The sequence below is a fragment of the Suricata suricatta genome, chromosome 1 (genome assembly GCF_006229205.1).
Source record: "Suricata suricatta isolate VVHF042 chromosome 1, meerkat_22Aug2017_6uvM2_HiC, whole genome shotgun sequence".
NCBI lineage: Eukaryota > Metazoa > Chordata > Mammalia > Carnivora > Herpestidae > Suricata > Suricata suricatta.
In genome coordinates, this window is record NC_043700.1 from 34,198,986 (window position 1) to 34,219,240 (window position 20,255).

The 20,255-nt window shown below is 34.8% G+C and overlaps 1 protein-coding gene across 1 annotated transcript in view; it reads left to right on the forward strand.

The window, feature by feature from the left end:
* The window catches only part of LOC115300731 (A disintegrin and metallopeptidase domain 3-like), a 79,809-nt gene that overhangs the window by 7,247 nt on the left and 52,307 nt on the right, over nucleotides 1-20,255 (forward strand). Inside the window, exons 3-5 of the mRNA XM_029950242.1 lie at nucleotides 3,991-4,069; nucleotides 10,021-10,097; nucleotides 10,785-10,962. Of these exons, the coding sequence (XP_029806102.1) occupies nucleotides 3,991-4,069; nucleotides 10,021-10,097; nucleotides 10,785-10,962 (334 nt within the window). The remainder of the gene's footprint in view (nucleotides 1-3,990; nucleotides 4,070-10,020; nucleotides 10,098-10,784; nucleotides 10,963-20,255) is intronic.

A 20,255-nucleotide genomic window follows, 5' to 3' on the forward strand; every position in this document is an offset into this window, starting at 1 on the left:
GCTTGCTGGAAGATGGACACAGGTGGAGCACAGCCCAGGTGCCCTCATCACCTCTATGTCAGCCGACATTCAGCTGAATCCGGACCACTGGGCAAGCCCGGCCACCATCAGCAGAACTACTAAGGCTACTCACACTTGACCCATAGTGTGAGCAACAGATACTATGTTATTGCATGTGGTTCTACTTTTGAAGCTGTGCTTTCGGGGCAAAATTTTGCATAATATTTTTATTTGAGAGTCATTCACACAGATTTGTGCAGAATGGGCTTATTGATTATAAATACATATGTAGCCATTGAATGAGTATATCTCATTTGTTATTTATTAACCTATATATTTATAGCAAGAAAAGCTGTATGGTGAATATCTTAGGCCATGATGTTCTGAGCTCTAGTGAAACTGAAGGGCAATAAATGATATAATTGTCAAGAATGCTATATGCTACTAATTTTTACTTCAAACGGTTTATATCAATTTTTACTCACACCAGTAATTCAAAAACATTTCTGTTCTCTACATTCTCAATAACATGAGTATATCTTCACTCACTTATTTTTGTTAATGCATAAGAAATGTTATTTTATTGTCATTTTTATTCATTTGTTTCGGGTTATTTATTTTCAATCTATGGATTATCCTTCTGCTTTTCTTTCTGGTTTTTTTTTTTCCCATGATCAATTTGTGAGAAGTTTTGTTTCCCGTAGATATTAACTCTTTATGTGTTCTGTATGTTGCAAACATGCTATCCGGCCTATGGATTGTCTTCTTCCTTTGTTTGTGGGATTTGTTGCTGTAAAAATGAAATACTTGTATGACCATTATGCTCATATTTTCTTTTATAAGTTCTCAGATTCCTACATTGTGTCACTCACATCCTGAATTTATATTATAATATTCCTAAGGCATTAAAAAAACCTCTTTTTATATTTAAGATGTAAAGCCAGTGCTTTCAGTTTCTTAACAACTGTACTGCATTTTCCAAGTTTTATTACTGGTCTCTCTTTATTTTTCCCTTTATTGTAATTTTATGCTAATGTAACTATTATTTAATTAGACTAGTTTCAGGATATTTTCTTCAGGTGGAATGCTTTCTGAACCTGTTCATATCTGCAAATGTCTGTTTTGTTCTTATAATTGAATAAATCCCTTAATTTTTCATTTTAGTTTTAAATCACTGGGCATTTTAAAGAATGTTGTGGAAATATATCATTTTATCCTCAGTCTTATGCATCCATCCTTTACAGTATAGGTTTTCCTGTGTTTTTTACTAGCAAAATTTGTTCTCTTTACTGACGAGGCCTCTAATTCTGTTCTCAGCACACAAATTCTCTTTGACACATTTATTAAATTACTTATTTTTAACTGTCATCATCATTGTAGTTTGTCTTTTTTTTCTTAAAATGATATGCTTTGAAAGCTTATTAACTTTTTAACTTGTTCACTTTTCTTTAAATAATCATCATTTTCTTTAGTCAATTTCTTCATTCAACTTTATTAGGAATTTGCTTTTAAGTTGTGTCTTCTTCCTTTTGTTGTTCATCTTCCTTACATTGGATGTTGTTTTCCATTGAATGGTCATTAGTATTTCACTAAGGCAGACTTTTGTTGTTTTGTGTAGAAGCAAACGTATACTTTTATACCCAGGAGGAATAAACTTGTGAACTAAACTTTTATCCTTTTTAAAAAAAGGTTAATTAATTTATTTATTTAAATTCAAGTTAATTAACAAATTGGCTTCAGGGGTAGAACCCAGTGCTTCATCACTTACATATAACACCCAGTGGTCATCCCAACAAGTGTCTCCTGAAGGCCTATCGCCCATTTGGCCCATTCCCCTCCCTCCACCTCCCCTCCGGGATCCCTCAGTCTGTTCTTCATATTTAAGACTCTCTTATGGAGGCACCTGGGTGGCTTAGTTGGTTAAGCCTCTGACTTTGGCTCAGGTCATGATCTCACAGTTTGTCAGTTTGGACCCTGCATTGGGCTCTGTGCTGACAGCTCAGGCCAGAAGTCTACTTCAGATTCTGTGTCTCGCTCTCTTTCTGCCCCTCTCATGCTAATGCTCGGTTTTTCTCTCTTTCTTTCAAAAATAAATACATATTAAAAAAATTTTTTAAGTCTCTTATGCTTTGCCTCCCTCTCCGTTTTTATCTTATTTTTCCTTCCCTTACCCTATGGTCATCTGTTGTGTTTCTTAAATTCCACATATGAGTGAAATCATACAATATTTGTCTTTCTCTTACCGACTTATGTCGCTTAGCATGGTACACTCTAGTTCCATCCACATTGCTGCAAATGGCAAGATTTCATTCTTTTTCATCACCAGATGTATTTCATTGTGTATATACCACATTTATTCTTTATTCATTAGTCAATGGACATTTGGGCTCTTTCCATACTTTGGCTATTGTTGATAGCGCTGCTATAAATATTGGGGTGCATGTGGACCTTTGAATCAGCATTTTTGTATCATTTGGAAAATTCCTAGTAATGCAATTGATGGGTCATAGGGCAGTTCTATTTTTAATTTTTTGAGGAATCTCCATACTGTTTTTCAGACCAGTATGCATTCCCACCAACAGTGCAAAAGGGTTCCCCTTTCTCCACATTTTTGCTAACATCTGTTGTTGCCTGAGTTGTTAATTTTTACCATTCTGACAGGTGTGAGGTGATATCTCATTGAAGTGGTGATTTGTATTTCTCTGATGATGAGTGAGGTTGAGCATCCTTTCATGTGTCTGTTAGCCATCTGGATGTCTTCTCTGGAAAAGTGTCTATTCAAGTCTTCTGCCCATTTCTTCACTGGATTATTTTGGTTTTGGGTTATTAGTTGAGTTTGTTAAGTTCTTTATAGATTTTGGATTTTAACCCTTTATCTGATATGTCATTTGCAAATATCTTCTTTTAATTTTGCTTGTTAGAAATCTGTTGACTTTCCTTTTCCTGGGAAATTTATTCTGGATTTTCATTTCCACCACCTTCATTTACATGCTGAGTTACTAAAATGATGCTCTGCCCTTGTGCCAGAATTCATGTTCTAGGTGCATTTAAACCAACCCATGCCATTTGGCATGTCCTTGAATATATGTGTAGTATGAGATGATAAATATCAGGGTTTTGTTTCCCCTAGGAAGCTCCCTGGTTTTGTTATTTGAATTGAGGAAAAGGGAACCTGTCTGAAAGGGGAAGTAGTGGTGAAAATGTGCACTCTGTGAATGCTCTAGTCCTTCTTTGAATCTGGCCTTGAGCTGCCCCTTGATATTTGGAATCCTTGAGAAACCCCAGTCCCCTGGGCAATAAATAATGGTGTCAGATTGTTCCATAAGAATCACTGTCTTCTCTGTAAGAGGATTCCACATGGGTACCATTTATGTGACGTTTGTCTATCTTCTGCTAAACAAAGGATTTAAGAATTGTTGTGTGCTTCTACAATTTATTTTCCTCTTCTGCTACAAGAAAGGCATGTTCCCCTGGGTAGGAGGTATGTCTTTTCCCAGGTTCCAGAATAAAGATAGTGTGGAGTTGACCTTATAATAAACATGTGAAGAACATTCACTGTAATTTTAAGGCATTGAGAATTCTGGAGTTGTTCTTGCCACAGCATAATTTCATGAAAACTATCAGAAAAACCATATGTTTTTGTTTCTTATCAATCCATGGTTACTTGTTAGCAAATATATTTAAGCCATGAGATTTATTGATGGTTGGATCTTAAAGAAAATTTGTTGTGGAAACCTGGAAGTCCTGGTTATATTACACATAAATAAATCTATGTCATTATGGTGTCCTTAGTGATCTCTGATTATGCTACTCATTATGTTTTCTTAGATACAAAAATACTGTCAGAAGGCAAATGAGATAATGGAGAGATGGGTCAATTTAATTTTTGGATATTTGAAACTGTAAAATTGAATGTAAACTATGCTTAATTTCATGATTTTGTTTGTGTTTATGGTACTATTACAGTGTCATTAACTTTGGTTGAATTAGGTCATTTTTAGACCCTCATTTCCTCGTGTATGCATACAACGAATCAGGAACACTGTACCTAGATTCTTCATTTATAAAGGTAAGTTTTCCTTTATGTTATGTAGATTTACATTTTCTAAAATATCCTTAAAGTGCCATTGGTGGAAAGAAAAAAAAATGCTTTCTACACCACAAAATTATTGGGCAAGCAGATTAGAAGCCCAAATATAATGTAGAAATTACTATGAAGGCTTGAATAGAACAACTACTTTTCAAATTTGGAACTCAGGAATCTCGTATCCAAACAAGTCCCTTAAACTATGACAAGTTTAGAGGTCTTAGACAGAAAATGGGTTAAGGAGCTAAGAATAAGAAACCCTGAACACAGAGTCATTTTAATTGAGATTTTATAGGACCTGAGCAGTGGAGGAAGTGGTGGGAATTTGTGGAAAGACCTTATAGAAAGAACTGCCTTATAGAAAGGGAAAGTGAGGATGCAGAAGCGTATTGGGTACAGAATCTGAATAGGTTCACATGTGAAACATAAGAGTTTGTGTTGCCAATAGGAGTCAAGAAATTTTTAAGTATGTGACAAAGTTAGCTTTAGTCCGTGACATATTTATTTTGTGAGAACAGATGATTGGGAAGAAGTCAATGCAAGTGAAGGGTCAGATTTTATTGCTATAGTGGAATTGAGAGATAATGTTATTAAAAATAATTAGTACAACATTATCTTTTTCACCATCTGCAAGCAGAAAGCAGAACAAAATACATGAGACTCCTATTTTGAGACATTTGACAATAGGATGATAAGGATTTTGTTTCCTCTGAGAGAAAAGAAAGTCCAGAAGGCGAGTCACATTCAACTTGGCCCTTTGAGGATAAAGTCTGAACCAGAGCACTGGGAGGTGGAACCAAGCAGAACTCGATGATTTTGGAGTTCAGTCCTGCTGAAATAGCTTTAACTGACATGACACAGGACCAGAGAAGGGGGGCCATCATATGTGTGGTTTTCTGAGATGTGGGGGAGTTGTCCTTATGTCCTGACTAAAGATTTGGCTGCCTATGTGCTGGATAAAACTCTTCTGAAGGGCAGAGAGTAAATGGAGATAATACTAATGGTCAAACCGTGCTAGGAGATTTTGGATTTTCAGCCTGGACAGAGTAGGGTGACTTTGCTGATACCTAGACATTCAGCTGAAACCAGAAAGGTTAATTCTTAGGAGGAGAAATCAAGCTCTAGACTAAAAGATACTCATCCTTGTTTCCTACTCAAGACCTAAAACTCAACAACAAGAGGATTAAGGAAGGTTGCCATTAAATTAATTGCCTTCCAATACTAAACACAAAACTCTATAAAGAGTTAAAAAAGAGTAGATCAAGGAAATAACTCAGGTGAGGGTAGAAATCAATGAGATAGAAAAATGAAAAAGAATAGAAAAAATTAAAAACTAGAATTTGGTTCTTTACAAGGACTAATAAACACTAGAACCCTTAGTAAGACTCTTCTAGGACAAAAACAAATTCCATCGATATTAGGGATGAAGGGAAACACGATTAGTTATATAGAAAATAAAATGATATTTTGGAAGATTATGAAAGCTTTTTGTCAGTAAATGTGGTAATTTAGATGAAATGGACAACTTTGCAGAAAAGGGCAACTTACCAAAATTGAGGGGAGAAATAATAGAAAATCTCAATCACTTGAAATCTATTTAAGAAATTGGATTGCTAAATAACCACATTTCCACAAAGAAACACCAGATCTACGTGATCTCACACTTTACCTTATCTAGTCTTTAACTATTTTATTTAATTTTTTTCTTTTTTTTCCTTTTATAGTTTATTGTCAAGTTAGTTTCCATGTAACACCCAGTGCTCATCCTGACAAGTGCCCTCCTCCAGGTCCATCACCCCTCCATCTCCTCTCCCCACCATCAGCCCTCAGTTCTCAGTATTTAAGAGTCTTTCCTGGTTTACCTCTCTCCCTCTCCCCAACTATTTTTCCCCATTCCCCTCCCCCATGGTCCTCTGCTAAGTTTCTCCTGTCGCACTTATGAATGAAAATAATTGGTATATGTCCTATTCTGCCTGACTTAATTCACTTAGCATGACACCCTTAAGTTCCATCCACATTGCTACAAATGGCCAGATTGCATTCTTTCTATTGCCATGTAATACTCCATTGTATACATATATACCACATCTTCTTGATCCTCTCATCAGTTGATGGATATTTAGGTTCTTTCCATGATTTGGCTATTGTTGAAAGTGCTACTATGAACATTGGGGTACATGTGTTCCTATGCATCAGCACTTCTGTATCCCTTGGGTAAATCCCTAGCATCTATAGTCTCATGATTTGTTCATTTTAGCCACTCTAACTGGCGTGAGGTGGTATCTCAGTGTGGTTTTGATTTGTGTTTTCCTGATGATGAGTGATGCTGAGCATTGCTTCAAAATCTACAAGGAACTCACCAGACTCCGCACCCGAAAAGGATGTTTCCTGCCTTCTCCTCTAGGGTTTTGATGGTTTTCTGTCTCACATTCAGGTCCTTCAGCCATTTTGAGTTTTTTGTGTACAGTGTAAGAACGTGATCTAATTTCATTCTTTTGCATGTTGCTCTCCAATTTCCCTGGCAGCTGCTCTGGAAAACAGTGTGGAGGTTCCTCAAAAAATTAGAACTACCTTACAACCCAGCAAAAGCACTACTAGGAATTTTTCCAAGGGATACAGCAGTGCTGATGCATAGGGGCACATGTACCCCAATGTTTATAGCAGCACTTTCAACCATAGCCAAATTATGGAATTATCCATCCATCAACTGATGAATGGAAAAAGATGTGGTTTATATATACAATGGAATACTATTTGACAATAAGAAAGAATGAAATCATGTCATTTGCAGCAATGTGGATGGAACTGGAAGGTATTAGGCTCAGTGAAATAAGTCAGTCAGATAAGGACAGATATCATATGTTTTCACTCATAATGTGGATCTTGAGAAACTTAACTGAGGACCATGGGGGTAGGAAAGGGGAAAAATAGTAACAAACAGAAAGGGAGGGAGGCAAACCATAAAAGACTCTTAAATACAGAGAACAAACAGGATGGAGGCGGGGGTGGAAGAGAGGGGAAAATGGGTGATGGACATTGAGGAGGGCATTTGTTGGGATGAGCACTGGGTATTGTATGTAAGCGATGAACCAAGGAAATCTACCCCAAAAAGCCAAGAGCACACTTTACACATTTTATGTTAGCCAATATGACAATAAATCATATTTTTAAAAAAGAAGAAAAAATTCTTACTTTGTTCATGCATTGTTCTCTTGACCTCAGTGCATATCTATTTTTTATTGAGGTATAATCAGCATTAACATTATTTCAGGTTCAGATGTTCAACATGATTCAGTGTTTGTATATATTGTCAAATGATTACCACAGTTGTTCTAGTTAATATCCATCACTGTACAGTTACTGAATTTTAAGATCTATTCTCTTAGCAACATTCAAATAGGCAATATAGTATAATTAACTGTAGTCACTGTACTCTACATTACATCCCCATTACTTATTTTGTGGTTGGAAGTTTGTGTCTGAGAGTTCCTTTTAATTCTCCATAAAGTAAATCATTTAAGTTCATTTTGATAGAGTCAAATTCTGGAGACTTATCTTGTTCCTTGAAACATTTTCTTTTTTCCTGATTCTTCATTGTACTTGACTCTTATGTTTGGTTGTGGGCTCATAGTCAAAGCAGTCACCTCTCCTAGTCTTCACCAACTGGCCTAGTGCAGATGTGGACTCCCCAAATCAGCATCATGGTTGATTTTGGAGGCCTCTATTAACTTTTTCTTTCTTCAGGTAGAAGCAGGCCACTTATTTTTGTCCTGCTGTCTCTGTGCTGGGCAGGAAGGAGAATCAAAGGTATCTACCATTCCAAGCTGCTCTCTGTGGTCTCCAGCAGGCAACTAGATTGTACCGGATATATCAGTGTTCCAGGATTGATGAGACAGATGCTAATTCTATGAGAAGTTTTGGTGAAGTAGGGCACTGCTTTTTCCTGGATCAACTTTTTCCTTCTCTAGTGAAAAGCAGGAAGCTAGAATTTTCATTCACTTATTCTTGCTGAGTGTGGGTGTTGCAAATCAATTATGTGTAACTAGCCCAAGTCACCACCTTTATTTTTCCCTGGGTGGCTAGCTGTGCCAACCTCATCAGGAATCTAAGATTGGTGACACGGTTCTTTTGGTAGCACATTCAGAAAAATTGGGGCAGCACTTGACATGTGAAAAACCTTTTCCTTCCCTGTTCAAGCTGGGAGCCAGAGGGTCTCTTTGTGACTATATGGCGGTTCTCTGGGCAGTGTCGCTGATGTAAGGTTTGCCAAATCTCCATACTGACTTTAATGGGTCTGATTGTGCATTCTCTTAGAGTGTGCATAAGCCCTTCAATTAGTTTCTGATTAATCATAAGGAGAAATTGTCCATGAATTATTGCTGAATTGGTGTATTTGTTACATGATCGAGGGTTCAGGGCTTCCTACTCTAGGTTTCTGACCAGAATTTCAACCTTTATTTCTCTGAGTACTTTTTAACCTCAATTCTTTCTGTTTTCTTTCTTGGATTCTGATATGTATTTTAGACGTGTTATTGTTCCACAGCTTATTTGAAGCTCTATGATTTTCTTAGCTCATTTTTCTGTTTTATATATTGGATAAATTCTACTCATCTGTCCTCAAGTTCACAGATTCTAACCCTTGTCACCTCCACTTTACTTTTGAGCCTATCCTAATACTTTATTTGCTTTTTTATATTTATTTTTATTCTGTCATTTATTTCAAGATAATTTATAATTGTTCATTGACGCAGTTTTCCATGGCTGCTTTAAATCTTGTCTGATAGTTCCAACATGTGGCTCATATCAGTATTGGCATCAGTTGGTTGTTCTTTCTCATTTTTGTTGTGTATTTTTTGTTATTTATTTATTTATTTATTTATTTATTTATTTATTTATTTTAGTGGGTGATTTTTACTTGTGTCCTTGGTGTTTAAGTCTTCTATTTTTGAAGGCAGTCACTAGTTTAAGTTTAGATGTAGTGTGTGTTGTTTGAGTGACAGTTAAGCTTTCTGGTAGCATTTAAGGTTATAAGGTTGTGCTTTGTTCTTCTTGCTGTACTGGACCTCTGCTATTGCAGCCTGTGGTGGTAAGAGGTATTACCTGTACCACTGCCCCTCAGTGAGGAAAGTTCCTATCTGGAACTAATGGAAATAATACATATGGCAGCTAGTAATGTATAACAGTAACATAAACATTCATAGAAAAGAATGTGATCATACTAAAGTTTTCATAATACAGCATTAGCAAAGGAACAGAACTGATTTTAGATATCACTAGAATTTTAAAGGAAGAGAAGGGAATATACACAGAAAGACAGTATTAGGGGAGAACATGGGAAAACTAATGCTGTGAAAGTCCATGGAGTGGTGAGCTTGGAATAAGATCATTAACATGGTGAGATATTAAAAAGAAATAAAAATAAAGAAATATCATTTAAGATACTTTTGGGATATTTAAAAAATAAGTGAAATGTGCAGATTTGATGTCAAATTAATGCTGTGAATTACATAAATTTATGTATAAACTATACATTAAAGAAACGTGACTTAGAATGAAAAGATGCAGTTAAGAAAGTTGCCAAAAATTTATAATTATAGCAAGAATTATTTGGGGAAGGATAAGAGTCATGATTATTCTTAGGCAATAAGGGTTAAAAGGAAGAGATTACAGGTAACGGAGTATCTGGTGGATAATATTATGGTGATGGCTAAATCTGAATGTTTGATGATGTCTAGGAAGTAAGGATAAACCAAAAACTTTACAAATCATTCATGCATTGTTGTGATGAACACTGGATGTTGTATGGAAGTATTGAATCACTGAGTTGTGCACCTGAAGCTAATATTACAATAAGTGTTAACTAACTGAATTTAAATAAAAACTTAAAAAAACACCAATCATTCATGAATGTATCTTCATATATTCCTCTTTAGGGCCATTGCCTTTATCAAGGATATGCTGCAGAGGTTCCAAAATCAGTTGTGACACTTAGCACTTGTTCTGGACTCAGGTAATGGTATTTTCTAGAGATGAACATGATTGAAACTCTTGTCTGATCTTTTTTTTTAAATTTCTTTAAAGTTTATTTTTGAGAGACAGCAAGAGACAGATTGTGAGGAGGGGAGGAGCAGAGAGAGAGGGAAATACAGAATCTGAAGCAGGCTCCAGGCTCTGAGCTGTCAGCACAGAGCTGAACTGTGAGATCATGACCTGGGCTGAAGCCGGGGCCCTTAACTGACTGAGTAATGTAGGAGCCCCCCAAATCTTGTGTGATCTTTTAACTTTTAGAAACATCTTGAAGGATAGAGTGAAGACAAAGAAAATAGGGATTTTGATTGTATTTCTTCTCATATACTTTCTCTTCATCCTTCTCTCTCTCTCTCTTTTTTTTTTTTAATCATTTTTCCTATTCTCTTTATCACTCTTTCAGGCTTGCAGTTATAGTACTTATGCAGAAAGAGCTTCCACTAGTTTTAAGAATATCAAATTTCTTAGCCACACTAGAACCACTATGACTCCAAATAACATAATAGAGAGAAGCTATAAAATTGTGTTTGAAAGTTTATCCAAGTATAAGAGATAATTCCTAGATACTAGACCACCAGGACTACTGTTAAATTTCTAAATTTTTAAAAATTTAATGTTGATTTACATTTCTCAGTGGGTAATCTTTTTTTTTATGTGTTTAAATATTTAGGGGATTGTTGCAGTTGGAGAGCGTCAGTTATGGCCTTGAACCACTGGAATCTGCGGCTGCGTATGAGCATATACTTTATCAAATAAAGAAAACTAAAGTCGATTTTTCCCCTTTACAAGAAAATTATCCCACGGCTCAAGTGGTAGATCAGTCCTACCAGATACTTGTGAAATCGGAAGTAAGTAACCACTTACATGTGATCTCCACTTGTGTTGTCTTTGATAAATTTATTCACATTGGAATGTGTTACATTTGGAAAACAAATTTAAACTGATGTTGATTATATTGAAATTTTTTGTTGTAAGATATTTATCTTAAATATAGTTTTATGTTTAGATATATGATATATAGGAAATTTAATAGATATAAACACGTAATTTAAAATAAAAATTCTCACATTTTCCTAGTTGCAGGCATGTATAAATACATATTTGCATTGTTATTGAATTAACATTCTACTAATATAGTGTTACACATATTTGCTGATTATTTCTTTGTCAGAATTTTCCTTGCCAATACAATTTTTTAAACATAGTGTTATTTTGTTAGAAAATTTTGCTAAAAAATTTAAAAGTGGAAAGGTGGCAAGGAATTGTCCTAAATCTCATTGTCTAGAGATGCTGCTTTGGAATATTGGGGTATTTGTTCCAATTGTTTTCATGTATCTAGTTATAAATGTAAATTTATAAATACATAGATTAAAAAATTTTTTTAATTCAAGTTAGTTAACTAATACTGCAATATTGGCTTCAGGGGTAGAACCCAGTGCTTCACCACTTACATGTAACCCCCAGTGCTCATCCCAACAAGTGCCCTCCTTAATGCCCATCACCCAGTAGGCCATCCCCCAACCCAACGCCCAGCCAGCAACCCTCAGTTTGTTTTCTGTATTTAAGACTTTCTTATGGTTTGCCTCCCTCTCTGTTTTTATCTTATTTTTCCTTTTCTTCCTCTAGATTCATCTGTTGTGTTTCTTAAATTCCACATATGAGTGAAATCATAGGATATTTGTCTTTCTCTGACTGACTTATTTTGCTTAACATGATACACTCTAGTTCCGTCCACATTGTTGCAAATGGCAAGATTTCCTTCTTTTTGATCTCCCACTAGTATTCCATTGTATGTTATATATCACAGCTTCTTTATCTATTCGTCAGTCAGTGGACATTTGGACTCTTTCCACTAGTTGGCTATTGTGGATATCTCTGCCATAAACATTGGGGTGCATGTGCATCTTAAATGTAATATTATTTAATGATAAGTAAAAATATGCATTATCCTTTGAAATTTCCTTTTTGCTATTAAAAGGATAACGTACATTTTTACTTATCATTAAATTGTATTACATTTATTATTATTTTAAATTAAATAAATTGGTTAACATCTATTAAAATATGAAACAGACACATATGTAAGGAAAATAATAATGGGCCATATGCCATTTTCTAGAGGCAAATGAAGTTGTGGAATCCACTGCAATCATTTCAATGGGTACCCTTTTGCATATGTTATATGTTATATTACATTCTATTATATATACATATACATATATAGAAACTTAAAATATGTATGTGACAAAATTATGTCACATATTGTATTTTTTTCATTTTTATTTATTTATTTTGAGAGAGAGTTCTCATGCGCAAGCAGGGGGTGGGCAGAGAGAGAGGGGAGAAAGGATCCCAGGCAGGCTCTGCATTGTCAGCACAACCGCAGTGTAGGGCTCAAGCTAAGGGACTGTGAGATCATGACCTGAGCTAAAATCAAGAGTTGGATGCTTAACCGGCTGAGCCACCCAGTCACCTGGCTTTGTGATATATATATATATGTATATAACTTCCTCATGAATGTTTGTACAACTTTGTATTTCATCATCAGTTGTTAAATTAATGAATCTCTGTCAACATATTCTCATCACAATTAGATATCACATTAAAGAGAAGCAAAACAAGATAGTAATGAATGACACTTGAACTGAATTTATGATAAACTCCATCTCATTGTTGCTTTATTTACTTGCATTTATTTTGTCAAAGATATTGGCACATATACAGATTAACAAAACTGCCATTTTAGAAACTCATAAAAATTATAAAATATAATCATATATAGAGATGACCCTAAACTTTAACCCAGCTCTGGAAACCATCTGCATGTTTTAAGACAACACTGGATACAATTGAAGACATATTTTGCCACTGAAATAGAGCACTGTCACATAAGTAAATTAAAAAACTTTAAAGAATTCCATGAATATTCTTCCATGGCAGAGGAAGACCCAAAGAGATGGACATAAGTTTGGAAAAAGACCTCCTCCAGGGAATCAACAATAAGACAGAGATAGAGATAACATACCTTCCCATTGTCTTGGTTTGAATTACAAGTCTGTCCATGTTAGCCACAAAAACTTGAACATACTTGCTCAAGGTTATGTTACTACATAACCTATCTGTAAACTTATCTGTAAAAGATCCAATAATAAAAATAATATCTAACTCATACCATTATTTCAAAGACTAAATACATTTATAAATGGAAATTACTTAGCATAATGTGTAGACAAAAAGGTGATCAATAAAAATCACTACTACTATTATTATTTGCTCACCATATTTTCTAATGTAGTGGGGCAAGGTAATTGGAAGTAATTATGGAAAGTCTGGGTACAAAACAAAATGTAATAATGAAGTAAATTAGAGACAAGCATTTCAGAGCCAGGGATGTCATTGCAAGAATGGAGGTAAATGAGTATTTGTGTATATTCGTGAATTTTATATCTTTTATGAAAACTTGGCAGTTGCTTTTCATCCTGAATTTAATAGGTTTAAATCTGTAGGTTTAGTTAAACATGTTTTCACATGACTAATGCTTTTATGACCACAAAAAAAGAAAGTGAATATCTTCAATTAAAGAAAAGAAAAAAATAACGGAAAAGTTTCCATTTTAAGCATATTTTAACATTCGTGAAAGTAAACACAAATAAACTTATAAACAAAGTAAATGCCTTCATTATAATCCAGAGTTGAAAAGTAGAAGAGAAACCAAACAAAATACTATAAAGGTCTATTAAAAGAATATTAAACACATACATTTACCCCTCCTTCCCCCTTTTAAAAACCCACTAATGAAAAGGGACTTATAAGTTGGCATAAATATACAAACACAAAGAGAACAGGAGAGGAGTAATAACAATAGACATTGAATAGTAGGTAGCTGATTTAGTGCCCAAAAAGCTGAATTCTAAACTGGTAATTGGGATAGGCTATATACTATCGTATACCGTATACTTGATGGTACTGAAGTACTATTCAAATATTTTTGGAATTGCATGTCCAGTTACCTTACAAAGTGATTTTAAAGACGGGCTGAAGAAGATAGTTGGTTGAAGATAAGTTGTATAAGTATTTAGCAAACTTGGTTTTCCTGTTCTAATCAGTTGGAGACTGACAGCCAATTGAGAGCTATTTTCTTTGGGCAGTCTCTGAAATGGGGATACCACACATACACAGATGTTCTGTTGTGTTTCCCAATAGAAGAGGAATACCATGCTGAAACTGGTGTGTTTAAATTAAACTTGGTACTTTGGATATTGGGAACCAAGCTTACGCATTCTAAACAGTATATTGGAAGACCCCTCTTCAGGAAGGAATTAAAGTAGCCAAAAGAATCTAAAGTAATATTGTTGACAGGATTTTCCCTGCCAACAACCCAGACATATTGCTTTCTCTGAAGACAGTAGCCTGTAAACTCCATATATGGTCATAGAGATGTGGGAATAACCTGTTAAACACTCAGTTGCTAATATGAAGGTGCCCTAGACATATGATGAAACAATTTAATATGGAAGATAGAGACATGAGAAAAATCAAGTTTTTAAAGTTTGAGGCACCAAAGAATACAGAGAGGGAAGAAAACAAAATGGCAATATCCTCAGAGGAGTAAGGGGAAATATTTCATCCACAAATTTAAGAATGGAGGGCTATTTAGAAAATTACATTCAGCATATAAGTAATAGTTCTTAGAAATTGAAAATCATGATAATAAAAATGAAAAAAAGAGAAACCTCAATAAGAAGTTCACAAAATAAAATTTCAGAAATCACACAAAAAGCAAAGTATAAAGACAAATGACAGGGAAATTTGAGAAGAAGAAATTTAAAATAAAATAAAAATTCAAGTGAAACAATAGGAGTTACAGTATGAATAAAGAGAGGGAATTGAGTTGAATAAATTACAAAATAATCCAAGAAAAATACTCAGAATCATTTAAGGTGAGTTTCTGAACTGATATTTTAAAAATCCGGTTTCTTATATAATCAAGATGCAGAATAGCATGAAATTTCTCAGCAGCAACACTGGAAGTTGAAAGATAATACCACAATTACTTAAAGTGAGGCAAAGTACTTTCCAGTCTGTAATTCTGTACCAAGCCAGAACTACATAACTGAGATTTTTAAAAATTGAAACTATTTCTTTTCCTCCTAACATGAAATGTTCTTTCCCCCCAAATAAAACAAATAATTAAGCATAAACAAAGAGACCCTAATCTCATCCTGATTGAAGATAGTAATCAGAAGCAATCACAACCAAATTCATAAACAACAGTTGCCAAATATCATGAACTTTCAACAAGATGAAAAGATGGGAAAAATTCTATAAGCATTCTCAGTGGCTTAACAAGTTTATGTCATGCTCATGAAAATACCAAAGTGGATAAAACTCTCCTAGTTGATTCCCTTCCTAGCTTTGACTCAGGACGCCTAAAAGTCCCCCACTAGGTTATTTGAATTTAGTCAAGAGGAAAGGGAGAAGTGTGTGTGTGTGTGTGTGTGTGTGTGTGTGTGTGTGTGTGCATCCCCATCCCCAGAGTTGAGCCTAGACAGGTGTCTCATAGACATCTCTTCTCTTGGAGAAGGGAACAAACATTCTTGGATAATTGGCCATTTCTTATAAAAAACAAAAATATAATAAAAGTCACTAATCCCCACCCTTTGTTTAAGAATGGTTTGACTTGAAAGAACTATATATACTGTAAAATAATAATAATTGGAAAAGAATACCATGGAGCATGTGAAATAGAAGTATAAAATGTAAGGTTGAAAAACACAGAATCCAAAGTGAATGAAAAAACTGCTAGTTTATATTCATGTCCTGCCTCATAGGTGCTACATATTGTTTTAAGAACTTTACACATATCCTGTCTTTTTTTCAACAATTCTAACAATTGGTACTGTTATCCCTCTTTTCAGATCAAGAAACAGATTTATAGGGCTTAAATTATTTTCCTAGGAAATTCTCTAGTAACAGGTAGCATTAAAATTCAAACCCATATTGATATGACCATGACCCCAGAGACCCCAGTCTGTAGTACTCTAATGGACTACCTTTATAGAGTCTATTTAAAAGATCCTTGGAAGTGCTCAGGACATAAATTTAAGAGAAAAATAAAGCTATTTTAAAAATGAAAGACATTGATAATAAGACCAACAAATAACAGAATAGATACGGTGGCCAACCCCAATATGTGATATTATAGTCAGGTTTAAAAGAAAAGAATGCAATGGTAGAGAAAAACATAAGAATGTGTGATGGTGAATTTTATGTGTCAACTTGGCTGGGATATATTGATCAGATAGTTGGTCAAGTTTTATGGGTGTTTGTGCAGGGCATTTTTTGAATAAGATTAACATCTAAATCAGTGTACTTTAAGTAAAACAGAAATGCCCTCCATATTTGGATGGACCTCATCCAATCAGTTGATGTCCTGAATAGGGCAAAAGGATGGACAATCCCACAGAATCATCCATCCAACTGCCTTCAGACTGGAAATGTACCATTCATCAGCTCTCCCTAGATTTCCAGCCTACTGGCCCATTCTGTAGATTTTGGACTTGCCAGCCTCTACAACTAAGTGAGCCAATTCCTTATAATAAATCTAAGTATGATAAATTATAATAAATGTTTACATATATGAACATCCTATTCTGTTTTTCTTTGGAATCCTGGCTAATGGAGTATGAATATGAAATTTCCAATAATAGAAATTCAAGATAATTAAAATTGCCATTTATGAATTAAATAGCACCCAAAGTATTCCAAATTAGTAAAGAATAAAACTTTGTTGAATAGAAGAGTCCTTAATTTGAATATTTTCTCAAGAAACCTGACAACACTAAGATATAATGTAGTTAATATGTTGGGCTGCATAAATAATGAAAATTCTACAGGAATCTTGGCATCAAAGAAAGTCACCTACAAAGGTAGAAAAACTCGGACTAGTTTTAGCCTTTGCCAAAATTAAGTGCTATAAGATAGTCAATAATGTCTATATAGAGGGTAGAGAATAGCTTCTTTAGGAGATATACAATACCCCAACGTTTTTTTACCCAGTTGAGTTGCCATTTTGGTATAAAGACATTCTTATTTTCAAAAATTCTGACTATAGTATCTATGGGACTTTGAGGCATTATTACTCAAATCAGGGCAGGAAAATAGGAATTGAATAAAACAATTTATCATAGTTATGTAGAAACCCATATCAGTAGCTCCAGAAAAATCATTTGGAAAAATTCAATATCCATTCATGATAAAAACTAGGAATAGAAAACTTCTTAGATCTGATAAAGAACATCTATAAGTATCTACCTAACATAATGAATGCTAAGTGATTGAATGTTTTGCTCCTCTTATGGACTGCATGCTGTGTTCCCCAAATTCACATGTTAAAACTCTAACCCCCAATAGGATGGTATTAGGAGGTTGAGGCCTTTGATAAATAATTGGGGTTAAATTAGGTGGTGAGTATAAGGCTCTCATGATGGGATTAATGCTTTTATTAAAAATTAAGAGACATGGATCTCTCTCTCTACAAAAGGAAGATGGCCATTTGCAAACGAGGAAAAGTGCTCTCACCAGAACCACCTCTGCTGGTGCTTTGATCTTGAACTTCCCAGCCTCTAGAACTGTGAGAAATAAGTGTTTGTTGTTTAAGTAACCTCATCTGTGGCATATTTGTTACAGCCTGAATGGACTAAAAAAGCCCCTAAGATTAGGAATAATTCAAGGCTGTCTGCCTTCTCAACTTTCAGTCAACATTTTACTAGAGCTTCTGAATAATACAATAAGGAAAAGAATAATAAATGGCATACATCTTTTAAAGGAAAAAAATAACCTTATGTTTTTAGTGACCTAACTCCCTATATAGAGGATCAAAAAGAAACTCTACCAAAGCTATCAGGAATATAAGAGATCTAGAAAAGTCACAGGAAATAAAGACATTGATGTTGTTAAAATGTTCATTTCCCCTCCAGTTGATCTGTAGATTAAATGTGATCCCAATCAAAATTCCAGAAAACATTTTTGTGGAAACTGGTTCTCAAATTCATAAGGACATGCAAAGATCCTAGACTAGTCACACAGTTTTAAAAAAGAAGAACAGAATAGAGGCTCCTGGGTGGCTCCGTTGGTTAAGTGTCCGACTTCGGCTCAGATCATGATCTCACGGCTCTTGAGTTTGAGTCCTGTGTCAGGCTCTGTGCTGACAGTTCAGAACCTGGAGCTTGCTTTGGATTCTGTTTCTCCCTCCCTCTCTGCCCCTTCCCCACTTGCACTCTGTCTCTCTCAAAAATAAATAAATATTTAAAAAATAAAAAGAAGAACAAAATAGAGGACTTACATTACCTTTTTCTTTTTAAAGGGCTGTGTAGTATCTATTTAAGGCTTGTGAGATATATGATCTGTTATATCTAAATCATTCTACCTTTATAGCATGAAAGCAACATAAACAATATATAAACAAATGGATGTGGCTTTGTTCCAATAAAATATTTTTTACAAAACATGTGGCCATACCTTGGGTTGTACTTTGCTGGCCCCAATATATAGATATATACCATGATTGGTGTAAGCATAGACATATAGATCAGTGGAACAGAATAGATCAGAAGTAGAACCATTACTAATGGCAGATTGATTTGCCATAAAAGTGCTAGGGACTTTAAAAGGTTAAAGAATGATCTCTCCAATAAAAGCTGTTAGAAGACTGGACATCTATATGGAATAAAATGAGTCTTGACTCTTATTTTAAAAATTGAATTGGAGCATAGACTTATGTGTCAAAACATGAAATTTTTAGTAGGGAGCTTAGGAGAAACCAAATTAATGAGCTATAAACATGTGAAAAGCTGTTTCACATTAATCAGGGGACTGCAAATTAAAACCTCAATAAGATATCAGCACAGACCAGTAAATGGAAATGATGGAAAAGACAATACCAAATATAGGCAAAAAATGAAGAAGAGTTGGTACTTTTATTCTGGGTGAAAATGCGGAATGATCAAACTACTTGAGAAAGCAATCTGGCTTTTCTATTTACACACTCACAATTATCATATAACTCAAGTATTTCATCTTTAAATATTTACCAAGAATAATAAAAGATATAACTAACTGCATAAAGATCTGCATGTGGATATTCATAGCAGCTTTGTTTATAACAGCTAAAATATCCAAATGATCATTGTCAACTGAGAAAAGAACTGAAATAAAACAAAAGCATTTATTTTGGGGTCTCAGAAATGGAATTTGGTGAGTACAGATCTCGGTAGCAACCTAATTAAGTCCCTCTAGGGAACAAAAGTGAAAGTTTTATTTTAAAAATTTTTAATGTTTATTTATTTTTGAGAGAGAGAGAGAGCATGAGCAGAGGAGGGGCAGAGACAGGGAGACACAGAATCTGAAGCAGACTCCTGGCTCTGAGCTGTCATCACAGAGCCCGACATGGGGCTTGAACTCATGAACTACAAGAGATCACGACCTGAGCCGATGTCAGACGCTTAGTTAGACACTTCACTTAACCTACTGAGCCACCAACTTCACTCTGTGAAGGTTTTATTTTAAAGATGAAAGGGAATGCTTGCATATGTTGTTTACAAAGATTTTGGCTGTTGTTGGCAGACAACTAAACTTGGCTAAACATAATTGGCTGCTAAGACTATCACTAAACAAAAGTTTGTTACTATAGCAATTTGCAGATGCTTGTGCAGACTCCTAGTAATATTTAAGTTTGGACCCAATTCAGAAATTTGTGGTTTCACCTAGTGAGGAGTTATATAAGGCCCACCTCCTCAATGACGTCCCAGTTTCATTTTAAACCCCCTTGACATAAGCGACTCCATTTTATTTCACCTTTCACATCGTCAACAGGTAAATGTATAAAAAAGTTGTGGTGTAATCCTGAAATGGTGCACCAGTTAGTAATAAGAACTGAGCTAACAATCATAACAACATAGGTGAATGCTGAGTGAAAGAAGTTAGATATAAAATCATACCTCATATGATTCCAATGATATGAAATTCTCTACCCTGTGGTGGGAAAATCAGATCATTGGTTGCCTTGAGCCATGTGGGCAAGTGACTCTGAAGAACATGATGAAGATTTTCTTTATCTTACTTATGAAATTATTGCATGAAT